The 17,123-nt window shown below is 38.3% G+C and overlaps 1 protein-coding gene across 1 annotated transcript in view; it reads left to right on the top strand.

The window, feature by feature from the left end:
- ENPP1 (ectonucleotide pyrophosphatase/phosphodiesterase 1) overlaps positions 1-10,591 on the top strand; it is a 72,208-nt gene extending 61,617 nt beyond the window's left edge. Inside the window, exons 21-25 of the mRNA XM_006076996.4 lie at positions 1,760-1,889; positions 2,935-3,015; positions 4,122-4,254; positions 6,379-6,541; positions 8,739-10,591. Coding sequence (XP_006077058.4) covers positions 1,760-1,889; positions 2,935-3,015; positions 4,122-4,254; positions 6,379-6,541; positions 8,739-8,909 — 678 coding nt within the window. The 3' untranslated portion in view covers positions 8,910-10,591. The remainder of the gene's footprint in view (positions 1-1,759; positions 1,890-2,934; positions 3,016-4,121; positions 4,255-6,378; positions 6,542-8,738) is intronic.
- Positions 10,592-17,123: the final 6,532 nt, after the last annotated feature.

The raw sequence follows: 17,123 nt of genomic DNA, 5'->3' as shown, positions 1-17,123 counted from the left end.
AAACTTTGTCAGCATCATTTCTCACTGTCAATCTCGGCTCTGTAACCAGCTCCCAAATTAGATCACTGAACCGAGAGTCAGAAAAATTAGGTCCCTGTTCTAGCTTGGCCACTGACTACCTACGTGGCTTTGACATTCAGAGCAAATCTTTGTGAAATGAAAGTATGCAGTGAAGGTTTCTCCCATGCTTTGTTTTTTTTCCCTTGGTTTTAACATTTGATGATGCTAATTTATAATTTTATGAAATCACTTTTATAATCAATTACAGTTATTATTTCTAAATACACAGCTGTGTAAGTACAAGGATTTCCCTCAGCTGCCCAAATCTTGGGCCCTCAGGGATGGAGGAGGACAGTGAAGCTCAGTAACCTCACTGCATATACCACCTACAGGGAGACCTCCCAGACCAAACCAGGAAGAGGCCTGGGGTCCTGTCCATCACCCAGACTAGAGGAGTTCAGCCTTGAAAGGAGTAGGGGAAGATATTCCAGAATAAGACCACCATTCTCCTTCACCCTCACCCCCTGGATGCTGTGGTAGCAAGACAAATGAGGAAAGAAATAGAGCTTGAGAAAGAGAATGGAGGCAGGAGATGAGATTTAGATCTTACCTGGAAATAAAGTTTTAAACTAGTTGTTGTTCAGTCCCTAAGTTGTGTCCGACTCTTTGTGACCCCATGGACTGCAGCACACCAGGCTTCCCTGTCCTTCACTATCTCTGGGAGTTTCTTCAAGCTCAAGTCCATTGAGTCAGTGATGGCCATCAGCCATCTCATCCTCTGTCGCCCTCTTCCCCTCCTGCCCTCATTCTTTCCCAGCATCAGGGTCTAAACTAGACTGACCAGATTTTCAGAAATTGAAAATGTCTGGTGAGATATAGGATGCTCTTAAGGGACAGAAAGGGGATTTGAGAGAGCTTAGTTGACTATAGCAGTTAGATTTTAAAAACAAAGTTATTGTTACTACTCACTAAGATTGTTCATATATATGTAATTTTTGTATCTGTATGTAGAGAGAATACACACACACATTCACATATGTACATAAAGTTTCTACCTTAATTTGATTTTTAATTTTTGAAGAACATCTTCAAACATTTCAAACACTTTTTAATTGACTTTGTAATATTGAGTTTGCCAAAAACTTGACTTGTGTTTTTCCATAACATCTTCAAAAAACCCAAATGAACTTTTTGGATAACTCAGTATACAGCAGTTTACCCAGTTTTTTGTAGGTCCCCATCTTATTTATTATAGTTTAATACCTTAATTATAATGTCCTAGGACTCTGTTTGAATTTTCAGTTTCCTTATATAATGAAAGCTGCAAAAATTGAGTCATCACTACTCATGAGGTTTTCATATTGAATTGCTGTTCCATGGCTTTCCCCCACTGCCCCCCACCATTTTTGGCTGTGGTGTAATATGGAAGAGTCTGATCTCTAAAAATCAGCAATTCACTACACAAAAGTTTGAAACTGAATAGACAAAAATATTATAAACAAAGGTAGCACAACATGGTAGGAAAAATTTGCACATATATGACAAGTGATTAATATCTTTAATATTATAAAGAGTTTCTACACGTTGGTTAGAAACAAGATGAATACGCTAATAGAAAAATGAAAAGTGGTGCAGGGCATGAACAGACAACCAGACCTGCATGATTTTATGACGTGGTTCACCTTTAATTATTTATAAAGCTCTAGTGTTCTGTTCTGTATGCCTCATCCCTGATTGTCCTTTTCATTTTGTTCTTCAGGACAGTTTCTCTACAGAAGACTTTTCCAACTGTCTTTACCAGGATTTCCGAATTCCTCTTAGTCCTGTCCATAAATGTTCATTTTATAAAAATAACGCTAAACTGAGCTATGGGTTCCTCTCCCCACCACGTAAGTCTCTTCCTCACCGATGTTCCCTTTCCCTGATGTTCTTTCTTTCTTCCATTTCCTTTTCTTTCTTATGGGGACGTGTACATCTTGTTTATGTATTGGTGAAAACTGTGAGTGGAAAATGGAACTATTAGGGAAATTTTTCAAGTATCTAAAACTTAAGTTTTGGAAATCTGTTTACTTTTGTTTGGAGAGTGATGGATTTAGGGTAACCACAGTAGATAGAACATTCTTCACTTTTCTGCATTTCTTTTAAACAGAATTTGAGAAACTCAGGTCAAAAGGATGCATCAGGGTTCTTAGGAAGGACATACCATTTTGTTGTTTAAAAAGAAAACTCTGATTTGTCAAAGAATGAGGTAAAGGGAGAGCCTGAGTTTGCTTGCTCTTGCACTGATACAGAGCCCCTGGGGAATGGCTTTTTTTTTTTTTTTTTGAAATCGTGTTCTATTTTTTCAAGTGGCAGATCTGTATGTTAATGAGAAGACATTTTGAGGCCAGCCTAAAAAGGAAAAAGTCAGAAGACTCCAGTCAATATGCTCAATATCCAGTCCAGTCCCCAGAGCAAGCTTCTGAAGTCAGAACTTGGCTTTTGCATTATAAAAATAGGTCCAAGCCAGAAGTCCATACAAAGAAGCCTTGTACAGCACATTTCAAGGCAGACATCCCTTGTGATGTTTTTTCTGGTTAGTAGGTGTTCTGAAGCCAGATGTTCTCATTTTTACTTTTCTCTGTGAAAGAGTTCAAGGAAAGATTGTTGACACAATGTACTTTAGTTGAAAATAAGGCAAATGAGGTAAAATTTGAATATGTTTAATTTAGGCCCTTCGTATTAAAGATTTTGTTTCTTCATCTTGAAGAAGAAAAGATCCAATTTTTTTTTAAGGGACCTGATCACATTGCATTTCCCGCCTTGATCTAGTACCTGGGAAAGTGTTACGAGTTTAAGATGATAGCCCATTTTTTAAATACCCCCATAAGAAAGTATAATTCTTACTGTGATTTGTGAAGAATGAAATAGTTGTTCTTGTTATTTTCTTTGTAGAATTACATAAAGGTTCAAGTCGAGTATATTCTGAAGCATTACTTACATCTAATATAGTGCCCATGTACCAGAGTTTTCAAGGTAAAATTTTTAATCTTACATATCATAATTTCAAATGAATTTCCCGAAATTATAGGTATGATTTCTATGTAATGACTGATCCTCCAAATTAAATGACTAAACATCAAATATGTTCTTATAAATTTGTTTAACTTAAAAAATACCAGTACACAAAAAAATCCTATAAATATTGAATTATGATATAGTCCCATATTTATTATTATGCTTTATATTTAAGTGTCTACAAACACTTTTGGTGGGAAAAGAATGTAATGTTACCCCTAACTTATCTAGCTAATGTAATATACTAATAGATATTAAATTTCAGTCTGTTGCCTTATTTAACTATTTGGAAGTTCTTGATAATTGTTTTTAATTTAAAATGAATAGATTTTACATCATTATTAATTATTGTAACTATTGGCTTTTTTAAGAATAAATACACACTTATACTTTAAGTAACTTACAGAGCATACAAGGAAAATTTTATTGTAGTTTACCTCTAGAATGCTTTTGAATAGTTAAAAATTCTCTGCTGCTGCTGCTGCTAAGTCACTTCAGTCGTGTCCGACTCTGTGCGACCCCATAGATGGCAGCCCAACAGGCTCCCCCGTCCCTGGGATTCTCCAGGCAAGAACACTGGAGTGGGTTGCCATTTCCTTCTCCAATGCATGAAAGTGAAAAGTGAAAGTGAAGTCGCTCAGTCTTGTCCGACTCTTAGCGATCCCATGGACTGCAGCCTACCAGGCTCCTCCATCCATGGGATTTTCCAGGCAAGAGTACTGGAGTGGGGTGCTATTGCTCTAGAATATTTAAAAAAAAATACAGATGTTAACAATAAATTTGAATAGCTTGTCGTGTTTGTGTTCTTATATTTTTTATGCTTAATGATAATATGTGATCTCAGCTTCATGATAATACATATGTTTAGGGATGCTTGAAGTAGAATTGACTTCAGCATTTGCTGGTTAGTCTTTCCAAGAGCAAAAGGTGAACAATGGATTTTTGGCCAGACTTCACTTTATCCCTAATTAAGACAAATGCTAATTTTGATTCATAATTTGGTTCATAGTTGATTTATGTCATCTTGTTCTTTTGACACTGTAGCGTCTTCCTTCTTGTTTCAGTTATATGGCAGTACTTGCATGGCACCTTACTGCAGAGCTATGCTAAAGAAAGAAATGGTCTTAATGTTGTTAGCGGTCCTGTGTTTGATTCTGATTATGACGGACGTTATGATTCCTTGGAGACTCTGAAGCAGTAAGAACATATTTCATTTACTCTTAAATACAGCTCTCCAATGGGACTACCATCCAGTTGAGTCAGCAGAACCTCTTCTATCTAACTATTCATATTTGTGTAGCTGACATTTCTGATTATGCAGGAAGCCCCTTGAAATAGCTGATTAATTTTGATATTTTGATGTTCAGTAAAATATTTTTTTGGATGAAAGTAGTGTTTATCCCCCACTCAGCTTAGATGAATAATTCTATAGCTCATATTAAATACTGAACTCGGCCTTTTGTTAAGAAGATAACAACAGTGTTTAAAATCTCTTTCTGTGGCTATTGTGAAGATGCTGTTTTAACTAGCAAACTGCCAGTTTCAAGATAAAGAATGATACAGTGTGGCTGGAGGCATCCTGAGTCAAAGAAGCAGAAGACATAAAGCCATAGTGCCGCAGTGTTCCGTAGGTTGAACGTCACAGCTTTCAGTTTCATCCAACTCTGCTGCAAGGGGAATTTGTTGCAGGAACGAAAGTGGGGTGGACGAGGATGGCCACGTCACAGATCACTTCTGAGTCCCCGAGATGGCCACCAAGTGTGGGTTGCTGGCTCCATACAGGAAAGACTTCAAGTACAAGCCATAGGAAAGAGAAATAAGGTTTATTCCAGGAGATATACACTCCATAGATAGAATGTGGGCCATCTCAGAAGGCAAGAGGCACCAGGGTATGGAGTGTCAGTTTTTATAGGGGTGGGTAATTTCACAGGCTAATGAGTGGGAGGGGTATTCCAGCTCTTTTGAGGAACGGGTGGGTATTTCCAGAAATTGGGCATTGCCCGCTTTCTGGTCTTTATGGTTGGCCTTAGAACTGTCATGGTGCCTGTGGGGGTGTCATTTAGGATGCTGATGTGTTACTGTAAGTGTATACTGACCCCCAAAGTCTAGTGGAATTTGAATCGTCTGCCACCTTGGACCTAGTTTGTTCTAAGCAATTTATGTCCTGTCCTTGGGCTATATTATGTTTTTAAAGGTTGTTCCCTGCCCCCTTCCAGTCTCTGAATGATACAATGACCTTCTTGAGAAACCATCAGCGGTGCTTTCATAAAGGAAAGAAGAAGAACATTTTAGAGATCGGTTGATCTTTATTAAAACAATTGCAAAATCTTTGGAAGCAATTTTGGTTCTTCCGTCTATGAGAAAAGTGGAGTGAAACATCCACTGGGATTCAGCCCCTGTCTGAGAACCACTCCCTCAGGCTGACTTAGAGATTACTGTTTACACACGTACACCTGTGACCACATCATTTGTAAAATTATATTTTTATTATATTCTTTAAGGCATAAGGATCCTATGGAAATGCCTCAGAGGTGGCAGCAGGAGAATGGGTAAAGAAGAGAACTTATGCCTTTCCCATTCACAGCTTCAACTGGAACACATTTTAATCTGCTTTATGTATCATGGTTCCACATAAGATTGTGTTTTTTTTTTTTTAATGATACCACCACTACCTTAAATTTTGAAAGATAACTAAAAAACCAAATGAATCTACTTTTTTTTTTTTTCCCAAACAAATCCAGTCTTGAGGCCTAAGGAAATAGAATTAAGATGAGGTAAAGGTGTTACTTGGGACATCTTTGAGAATATGCTTTAATTTAAAAAAAAAAAAAAAGTAAAACCAGTTATATAATAGGAAAGAAGATCCAGTTAAAACAACAGCTTCTCTGAAGGAGCCCGAATGAAAAAAATCTCAAACCAGTTCTCTCTCTTTCACTTTCTGTTCATAACTGCCTGGAGTTTAAAAGATTCTCAGTAATGCTTTAGAGTCTTGGTTATACATATTCAAAATTGATGATTTTTTTCCCTTAATGTCTCAATTCCAATTTATTAAGGTGGAATTACAAAAAAAAAACAAAGTTTTAATAAATTTCTATAAAAAAGAACATTATTTGGATTGTGTTTCTATGTCTTCTAATTCTTCTTCTTCTCCATCTGGCAGAAAATGTTGAGGTATTATGATGACTAACTTCTTACAATATGTTTAATTATTTGACTGGACTTTATTTGGGGATGTATTATATTAAAAATATACTTGAGTGAAATAGTCATTAAAGGGAATAGTTATTTTTTTCCTAAAGTGAATATTACCATATTTTACAGAAACAGCAAGATCATCCGTAATCTGGAAGTTCTGATTCCAACTCACTTCTTCATTGTGCTAACAAGTTGTAAAAACACATCCCAGACTCCCTTACAGTGTGAAAATTTAGATACCATGGCTTTCATTTTGCCTCACAGGACTGACAATAGTGAAAGCTGTGCGGTAAGTGGCCTTTGTTAATTTATCTTTAAGCATTGATATATAAATATATTTGTGCATGTCTTACATCTGACATTACTGTGGGAAAAGAAGAGATAACTAGAACATACATGTTTGAGATTATAGAATGGTTTTAAACTTGATCCTCTTAGTTTATTCAAAGAAGATTATTCTTGTCTGTTAAAAGCACTAACAGTAAGATCAAAACGTAAAAACTTTGTTGACGTCATATGGCTTAGTCACTTAATCCATGTATAAATTCTGGGCCCTCCCCTGGAAAAAAAAGGGCTGCAATAGATTTATACTTACAAATTTACTAACCAAAATGATGTTAAGTGCCTTGAATTAGGTGCTGTTACTTTTCCATCTGTACCATTCCAAAAGCTATCATACTGATAACTTAAATATAAGCATTTAACAAATTCTATAATGGCAGTGTAACTAGAAGACACTGAATATTGGATTTGAACCAGAAAGTGAATTGTTTGAAGGTGTATCAGATATACTTGGTCTTCCCTGGTGGCTCAGATGGTAACAAATCCACCTTCAATGAGAGAGATCTGGGTTCTGAGAAGATCCCCTGGAGAAGGGCATGGCAACCCACTCCAGTATTCTTGCCTAGATAATCCCCATGGACAGAGGAGCCTGGTGGGCTACAGTCCATGGGGTCACAAAGAGTTGGACATGACTGACTGACTAAGTACATAGCATGTATACTTACTGACCCCTTCTGTTTCATGTCTGAAATAGTGACTAAGGATTAGCTAGATTTGGCTTGAGAGAACAGATGTCTTTTATTTATTCATGTAAATGCTGGAACAGATGGCCAATATCTACTGGCCAAGTAGTCTACTGAGTCAGGCTCTTCCCTTGCAAGCCAGAGTGAGGGTTGCTGGAGTGGAGGAGACTGAGTATAACAGCAGTACTGGGTGGTGGATGCTGGAAGCTAATGGAAAATGGAAATTATTGATCTTTTATGTGAAAAGTCTGTATTTATTATTTGCAACTAATAATAGCATCAGGGCTCATGAACCTTTATTGAAGTGTGTCTTTAAAGTATAATCATAGCACACCAGCCAGTGGATATGTTCTTCATCTGACTTTCTCCAGTCGCCATTTTCAGAAAAATTTACACCAACATATGGATGTATGATTTCCATCTCTGCCTCCATGTGCCAGAGCATAAGCTTTTAATTCTTTTTTGATCTCATATTAGCTAGAACTTCTCTACTTCACCAGAAGTGAAAGTGTATTTTTCCACTTCCCCTAACCCTTTCTTCATTGCAGCTGTGTAGATAACTGATTCTGATAAGAACTAGCATTTGTATAGCTCATTTGCACACATCATTGTGGTTGATCTTTAGGGCAACCCTGTGAGGAGGGCGCAGGTAACAGAATTCGTATTCAGATACTAAATAATTTGCCTCAGTTTACCTGGTAGGATGATGGTAGAAGTAGAACTTGAATCCAAGTTGTTGGATTCAGTCACCCAGTCATTCTGACTCTTGGCAGCTCCATGGACTGCAGGATGCCAGGCCTCTCTGCCCCTCACCATCTCCCAAAGTTCACCCAAGTTCATATCCACTGCATCAGTGATGCCATCCGGCCCTCTCATCCTCTGATGCCCTCTTCTTTTTCTGACCTCAGTCTTTCCCAGCATCAGGGACTTTTCCAATGAGTTTGCTGTCCGCATCACATGACCAAAACACTGGAGTTTCAACTTCAGCATCAGTGCTTCCAACCAGTGTTCAGGGTTGATTTCCCTTAAGATTGACAGGTTTGATCTTGCTGTCCACGGGGCTCTCAGGAGTCTTTTCCAGCACCATCGTTTGAAGGCATCAGTTCTTTGGCATCATTCCAAGTTCCTTTCTGCTAATTCCCATATTCTTTCTACCATGGCATGTTACTTCTGTTTTCCAACATTTTTAACCCCATACTTTGTTGTTTCTTGCACCAAGGCACTGTATATCTGTTCCACATATACTTTCCTCAGATTTGATACATCTACTAAACAAACATGAATGGTATGTATTGGATGGTGAACTACTCAAGAGCAGGGATTATGCCTAACAATTCTCATAGCATCTGCCATTTAAGAGACAGGGTGTCATGGCTGATTACAATGAGGGAGATGCAGAGAGTGTGGGGAAGGTGGACTGACTATTGTCCAGTGACTTTTCTTCCTTTCCCACCCTCATAGCATGGGAAGCATGAATCCTTATGGGTTGAAGAACTGTTGAAGCTACACAGAGCTCGGATCACAGATATTGAACACATCACCGGACTCAGCTTCTATCAAGAAAGAAAAGAGCCAATTTCAGACATTTTAAAGTTGAAAACACATTTGCCAACCTTTAACCAAGAAGACTGATACTTTTTTTATTCCAAAAACACAGCAGTAAATCTTTGTGAAAGAGCCTTCTGTTTTATACATCCTCTATTTACACTGTTGCATTGTTTGGAGACTGTCGACCAGAGTTAGAACTGGGAATCCTCTGTGATACACGACCTTCTCAGGGAAACTTGTGGCCTCCGCATAACAGTAGGAAAGTGTTCCTACTGAGTCTCACACGTGTTTGAATGTGTAAGAATTGTTCAGATTTGGGAATAAAGACAGATCATACCTAAAACTGCTCTTCTACTTCTCTTAAGGGCAGAAGGAGCTGTGAACATTCTCTGGACACCAGATGTTTGAATCATATTATCATTAATAAATTTCTGCGATGCTGACAAACACTAGACTAATGAATAGGATTGGAGTAGACCATGTTTCATTAGTTTATTCACAGGAATTTAAGAGTGATTCTGGATTCTTTTTAACTTGGATATTCATTTATTTTCATTTTAATCAGAAAAGTTAATGGGAGCAGAAATATTTGAAGCCCTATTTTTATCTCTTCTGTACACCCCCTCAAAAGCTAACTATTTTTAAATTGTAACTGGGTTTCTTCCGATTTCATGATTCTTTCAGGTTAAACTTTGAGGGACCATCTGTACTGAGTGTATCTACCCTTTATAAAATTTAGTCTACATTTGTACCAAAAAAGAAAAATATTCCCAATCCGATCACTGATAATATAGGTTGAAAATAACTCCAATAATGGTTATTTTATACCGTTAAAAGTGTGTCTTGTCTTAGTGAAATTTCATGGGGCTTGTCAACTCATGCAAGATAGCATTTTTCATCCAAATAATAGAAATGTTTTCCTCTATACATAAAAGTCACTCTACTAGCAACAGAGCTGTACTGTTCTGAGATGTTCATTTTGAAGTTCCATTGATTTGAAGAGAATGTATTACCATCATTTTATATCTTCTTAATACTCATGATAAATGAACTTGATTTTCTTCACTTCATAGACTATATATGTATATATACCCTTCAGTACCAACCTGTGAATGTTCAGAAGCTACATTCATTTTTTTAGGCTACTTAAGTCTGATTTAAGTGTTATATTATTAATAATACCAAAGGTCTGTATTTGTCCTTCACATTCCACTTGTTCTTCAATAGCATAGGGGCCCCAAAACCTTTAGATAATACACTTTGCATCTGAAAATTATTTACTTATTTAGAAAGTTTCATTGATTTTATTTTAGTCCCACAGGTCCCTGAAGTTCTATAAATTTTTTCTTTTTCCCCAGTCTCTTTTTTCTCTGTTATTCAGATTGGGTAGTTTCTATTGTTCATTTCTATTGCTCTGTCTTCAATTTCACAGATTCTTTCCTCTAATTTCATTTTGCTGTTGAGCCCATTCATTGATTTTTATATTTCAGTATTGTGGATTTTTTGTTTCTAAACTTTCCATTTGATTCTTTGTAGCTTTTATTTCCTTTCTGAGAATTTTTCTCTCTTTGCTGAGACTTTCCAGTTTTGCATTTGTTTCAAACATGTTCATAATTGCTTATTGAAGCATTATGATGGATGTTGTAAAATCCTTGTCAGATAATTCCTACATGTGTTGTCTTTATGTTGGCATCTGTTATCTTTTTTAATTCAAAAATATTTTTCTGGTTCTTGTTGTAATAAATGATTTTCAGCTGAAACCTGGACATTTTAGGGGTTATGTTTGAGACTGTGGATCTCATTTACACTTTCTGCTTTAGCTGACTTTAGCAGGAGAATGGGGGGCACTATCCTATTAATGCCAGTTGTGTTAGAGTCCAGGATTTTTTACCCTCTATTGACACTTGGAGTGAGGAGAAACCCTTGTTGCTGGACAGAGTGGGAATTCAATATCCTACTCTATCTCCATTACTGCCTCCCTGCCTGGGATGTGCTGCTGCTGCTAAGTCACTTCAGTTATGTCCAACCCTGTGCAGCCCCATAGACAGCAGCCCACCAGCCCACCTTCTCCTGTCCCTGGGATTCTCCAGGCAAGAACACTGGAGTGGGTTGCCGTTGGATGTGCTGGATTCCTCATTAGTGCTCCCATGTCGTCTTCACTGATGCTGTGGACAGGGGTGGCAAGGAAAGTGGTTTTTTTTTTTTTAATCACTATTGGGAATAAAATTACCAGTTTCCTACTCAGCCTTCTCTGATGCTATTCTAGCAGAGAACTTGGGGCAACTCTTCACAGCCTGGCAAACCCCTGTCTTTCCTGACATGGTGATGTTTAGTTGGAGTGGAGTGGTTACTGTTTTCTTTCTTGCTAGGCCACTCCTCTTCTGGTCCTTTGGCTGGAGAGATAGCAGGCCTTTCTAGGGGCTTCTTTTTGTCCTTGTTGGAATTTCCAGGTTGCTGACTTTTTCAGCAACAAGTCTGGGGTATAGGAACTAAAAGAAAACCCATGGAAACTCATTGCAGTGTTGCTCCTTGGGTCTTGAGGTCCCTAGCCTGTCTGCCTTCTCCTCTCCACCTTTTAGAATCTTCCTATGTTTCTTTTATATATAATAACAAAGCTTTTTATCTGCACTTTGCAGAAGGATATCTACTTCTTTATAGAAGTATCTTACTGATTTTTATATGTCCTTCACATACAGACACAGTTGCCTCTACATAGAACATCTTAGCAGATCTTAATTAAGTGGATAGACGCCTTTCCCCTTTGCCAGATACCAGGAATAACAGAAAAAAACAAGTTATAGTCTTTGGGGGGCTTCCCTGGTAGCTCAGAGGTTAAAGCGTCTGCCTGGAATGCGGGAGACCCGGGTTCGATCCCTGGGTCAGCAAGATCCCCTGGAGAAGGAAATGGTAACCCACTCCCGTACTCTTGCCTGGAGAATCCCATGGAGAGAGGAGACTGGTAGGTTACAGTCCATGGGGTCGCAAAGAATCAGACATGACTGAGCGACTTCACTCACTCACTCACTCACTCATAGTCTTATTAGTCTTGAAGAAAGGGAGGAGACATAAGAAGTGTAAATGATCCCAAAAGTGTGGCAAATGTTATAATGGAGCCATGGGCGGAGTGCCAGGGAGCACAAAGGAGGTACTGGGTGCTGCTTGGCAGTGAGAGTGGTGATTTGCCAGAAGTGGTGATGATTGGGCTAGAACTTGAAGGATAAATTTGAGCTCTTTAGGTGAATAGGTGAGGAAAGGGCATTTTAGCCTCCCTTGGATGCATACATTTTGGGCATTTTCCCGTTTACTGTTACTTCTGATATTTTCTACAAGTGTCACTGTGACCAGTTTACAATATGCAACTATTTCATTTTTCTTTTGTTGACCTCCTGTTCTTAAAGGAAATGTCAGAATATAAATTCTGTGCTGACTCTTTAAAGGGAAAGGCATGCACATCTGTTCCTACTTAGTTTTCAGTTGCTCTTATACAGCATTCTTTTTTTGTCCCCTCTTGTCTTGAAAGAGACCCTTTCTTTTACTCTTTAATCAACTTAAAACACACGATTAGTTTCCAATTTGAATGCTAAATTCACATGATTATGTATGGAAATGCTTTTATCTTACTTTTTTCAATAAAGGCCATTTTTTCCTTTCAAATGAACAGCAAAACTTTTATTTATCCCTAATTTTACTGCCCTGTTTCTAGTCAGTACTTCTTAAATGAGGTAAGTAACTCTTAAGCAAAATTTTCTACCTGGTTAGTCTGGTGATGACAGAGCAAAAAATAAGGCGAAACCTAAAAACATTTCCAGGAATCAGAGAAAAGAGGGCAAGTCTTAGGGAGAATAAGGTGAATGCTCAGGTTCCAGTGGGATAAGGAGAGCCATAGGTCAGTTGGCCTGATTGGTCCTATTTAAGGAGATAAAACAGACCAGACTGGGAGAGAGCTGAACCACCGAGTCCTGCAGGAGGCTCTGACCCCCTCTAGACTATTTTCTGCCACTAGCTGCAAAAACTGTCCTGCCTGGATCTGTGGGTACGTGTTAATCTATAATTGAAACTGTTGAACTTTGAAAATAAATGTGATCACACTTCCTACTGAAGCCTAGCACAGCAATTTAGTATGTAGGTGCTTTCATAAGCACCAAGTTAAATTTTTTTATGACTATAGTTCAAGGACATTTTCCCTGATTTTTGGCCCATCTAAATATTGTAAGATAGAAAAAAATTCTATAGAATAAGTGTCTCTAAGCTAAGAGATGTGGATTTACAAATAAAAATTGTGTATCCAGAAGACTGGCTGCTTTCCTGTGTGGATGTGGATGTGTGTATGGAGGGTAGGGGCAGGGAATGGGTGGAGCCATATCTCTAGGGACTGCTACTGAGTACAAGGGTTGTAGACAATTAACCACAGCTGTGTTGTCCGAAGGAGAGACAAGATCCAAAGTTCATTTCAGTTTCACAAAGTGAACAGCCATTTCTGACGCGTGACTGATTATTCTTGTTTTTTGGTATTTTAATTACATTTAGTTATACTTCAAAGTAAAAACAACATATAAATGCAAGGCATATAGAAATATCTTTCCAGTATTTAAAATGATCTGAAACCAGAAGGAAAGACTCCAAATTGTAACATATAAATTTTTTCAACATGAAATTTTCCTACTTATCTTCTCCATACTATATAGTGACTGGAAAGAAAAAAGATGTTTACTAAAAATCATATCTATACCAGGAACGATAGATGTATAAAATACATTTAGCCTACTAGGAATGAGTATTACACCTATGGGATGGTAAAAGGAAGCAATATAATCCTACCCCAATGCAATTGTTTTAAATTTAACTTCATACTTGCCCCCAAGCACTCAATTCAGGGGATGATTTGAGGATTTTAATAAAAATATCTAACATATTATTTTTAAAACTCATATCCAATTTCACTATATATCAGAAATTCAGAATTCAGAATAGACTTCAGCTTTCACAGAACAGAGATACAAAACAATTTAATAAAGATACAGGAAATGAGATTTTTACATCTTTTAATAATTTTGTCCAATGATGTCCAGGTATTTTTCACTATCAAAGATCATTTCTGCCTACACTTAAATGCAGTGGTTTTGGGTTTAAATAAAGGAAGAAAAACAGGGGTTTCAATGGAAAGTTTATAAGTTAATGAAAGCTTGAAATGATTTTAAATAAATGAGAACAAAATATTCTCAGTCCAATGAATAGATCTCATTGCTCCGATTTTCACAATTAAAATCTCAGATAAAACCTCAAATTTTGAGTTCTCTGTCATAAACTATTCTATACCTTGTCACAATTTCACTGTCTTAAGTTACTCAGTTTTGTTAAGGTCCAAACAGAAACAAGCTGGTAAATCTATGGGGCTTTGATTTGTGTACTATCTTGTTTTTAAGGTAACACCACTGATTATCTCAGTAGCACACTTTAAGACTGCAACTAGATTAGATTCAATTAGAGCAAAGCTGACAATAAGTTTCAAAGCTGTGCTTACTCTGTTAAGGAATTAGGCATTAGGGACAAATTGGGGAACAGGGCAGATGGGATGCCTGTCTGCTTCCTTGGTACTTATTTTAAGTTCTAGCCCAAGGCACATTGGGGCTTCCCTGGTGGCTCTGCAATGCAGGAGACCTGGGTTTGGTCCCTAGGTCAGGAAGATCCCCTGGAGAAAGGAATGGCAACCCACACTCCTGGTATCCTTGCCTGGATAATTCCAATGGATAGAGGCTACAATCCATGGAGTCACAGAGAGTCAGACACGACTGAGCTACTAACACTTCACTTCCTTATGAGTCCTTTTCTCTATTCCCATAAGGGATTGATCATGTGATCATACCCTCCTAGACCTTGGAGACTATAGACAGCACGTCCCCTCAAGACTAGACATTGTGTAGTTGTCCCAACTGCCTGTGTTCCATGACCTGAGCACAATGTTGCTAGATGGCGTTGAGACCTAAGAGATTGTCCCCAAACTCCTTAACCCACTCCCATGCTAGATCTAAGTACATGGCTTGCAAAAGGCAGGCTGCAACCATAAAAGATAATAAAATAGTTTCAGGGTAATGTGGTTATAGGTATAAAAGGATTTTTAGCTTCCATCTGGGGTTTCCAGGGAAAGACCTGACAGGATCATCTCCTAAAGAGAAAACATTACCATAAACTGTGTAAGGAAAATGAGAAGTCCCAACAAGGTGCATCATCTATACGTCTCTCAGCCTGTGATCTTCTGTTAACTTTGCCGATTGTATCCTTTGAGCTTATTCCAGAATACTGTAATTTTGATAAGATGTGTGTTGAATGAAATTGAGTTCGCTGTTTCACCAGGAGTACAACTCAATACTGTAGGATATTACCCCCTCTTCCCGCTTCCCCACCCCTGTGGTTTGAATTGTCAACAAAAAATTAATCAATCAAAGAAAGGATTGGGAAATTTTAACTGAGTCAAATCCGAGGATTATAATCCGGGAAGAGCATCTCAGAAAGCTCTAAGAACTGTTCTGCCCATTAGAAGTCAAGGCACAGTTTACATAAGTTTTTTGAGGCAGAGTGCAAGTCACTCAGTTGTGTCTGACTCCTTGCGACCCCACAGACTATACAGTCCATGGAATTCTCCAGGTCAGAATACTGGAGTGGGTCACCTTTCCCTTCTCCAGGGGATCTTCCCAACCCAGGGATCGAACCCAGGTCTCCCGCATTGCAGGTGGATTCTTTATCAGCTGAACCACAAGGGAAGCCCTTGAGGCAGAAGGCTGTATATTAAATGATGCATTATTGATTATATAAACCAGATTTCAGCACCATGATGGTGGGTCATGTGATCCTTTACAAAATCAACAGTATTATCTTCTCAGGAGTTATCTTGTTGGTACTAGGAGAATGTTGCTGTTTATGGTTGAATAGGCATTCCTGCTGATGGGGGAAGTTTGGTCAATTCATAATGTAGCTACACAATGCACGGGGCAGGGAGAGGGGAGGCCAAAGAATTTTTATGTTTACATTTTTCTTATCTTGCCATAAGGATGAATTTCATTTACATAACTCTCATTTGGTATTTAGCATGTATTTCTTAAATTGATAGAGGATTTTCACGTATTTATTGTCTTGTCTCCAAAGTTATTTCTTGAGAACAGAAATTATCTTTATATTCTCTGTTTCTAGCACAGCACCTTGCATGCAGTAGCTGTTCAGTCTGAAAAATGACCAAGTGAATAAAAACCAGTGAGATGATCCTAGCAAAGCATCCATTTAAGATTGCCAGGACATCACAGGTTACAGAAATGTAGCTGAAGGACAATCCCACTGAAATGAATCATTCTTTGCATCCCTATTTTTAAGTTCCAGATGGAATTTTCAATGGAATATTTTTTTAAAAGAGTTCATTTGTAGATATATTTCTAGTGCACAAAGCAGATTTTTTTTTTAAATAATAAGAGATCAAGAATGCCTTTCAAGGGCCATTCACAGTTGTTTCATTGACTGTATATCCTGTGGAAAGTATGATGCCTGATGAACTGAAAGCACAAGAGGGAATTTTTCAGTTTTGACATGTCAAGTGGAAACCCCTCCACAAAGCACTTAGTGTTTCTCCAATAACAAGTTGTTGTCATAGATACTCACTGGCAAAGGTGGAGGTGCATGGCAGTGTCACGCATGCTATGTAGCCCACACTCCAGGAGCAAAAACTTTCTTTTTTTTAAACCAAAGAAGCTACTTGTGTTTTATCAACAGGACACCACAAAGGCGTGGGCAAAATCAAACTGAACTGGTTTAACCCAAGACAGTGGACAAAGAAAGCTAAAGGTCACTACCTTCCGTGTCTTGATTTCTCTCTGTTTCCATACCAACCCCTCAAAGCTGACGGACACTGGCCCTGGCTCATTTCTGTGTTTGTTTCAAAAGTACCTGGTGTTGAGCAGAGATGCTTTGCAGCTGTACTGGCAGAGACACCTGCTTTGAGAGAGACACAGCAATCAGCTGCCCCCAGCTGGGCTCTTACTTGACCACAATATCGTGCTTGCACAGATGAAACCTGGGGGAGTGTAGAGTTACTTCTGCTTTATCACCATGCTAAGATCTCTCCACAAGGAGGGATTTGCACTATGCTTGGCACTATGCTGTGTACAAAGGAATTTGGAAGACTGCACGTTCTTGGGCTGCCCCTTGAAATCCCCACCCCTTTCCTGGAGCCCTGTCAATCTGTCTGCCTCTTGATCCTTAAAATTCCCTTACTCCCTTCCCCTGGGAAACTGTTGCTTTTGGTGCTCAAGCGCC

The sequence above is a fragment of the Bubalus bubalis genome, chromosome 10 (genome assembly GCF_019923935.1).
Source record: "Bubalus bubalis isolate 160015118507 breed Murrah chromosome 10, NDDB_SH_1, whole genome shotgun sequence".
Classification (NCBI taxonomy): domain Eukaryota; kingdom Metazoa; phylum Chordata; class Mammalia; order Artiodactyla; family Bovidae; genus Bubalus; species Bubalus bubalis.
Note: the sequence above shows the minus strand (reverse complement) of the source record. Positions and strands in the feature narration are given on the sequence as shown.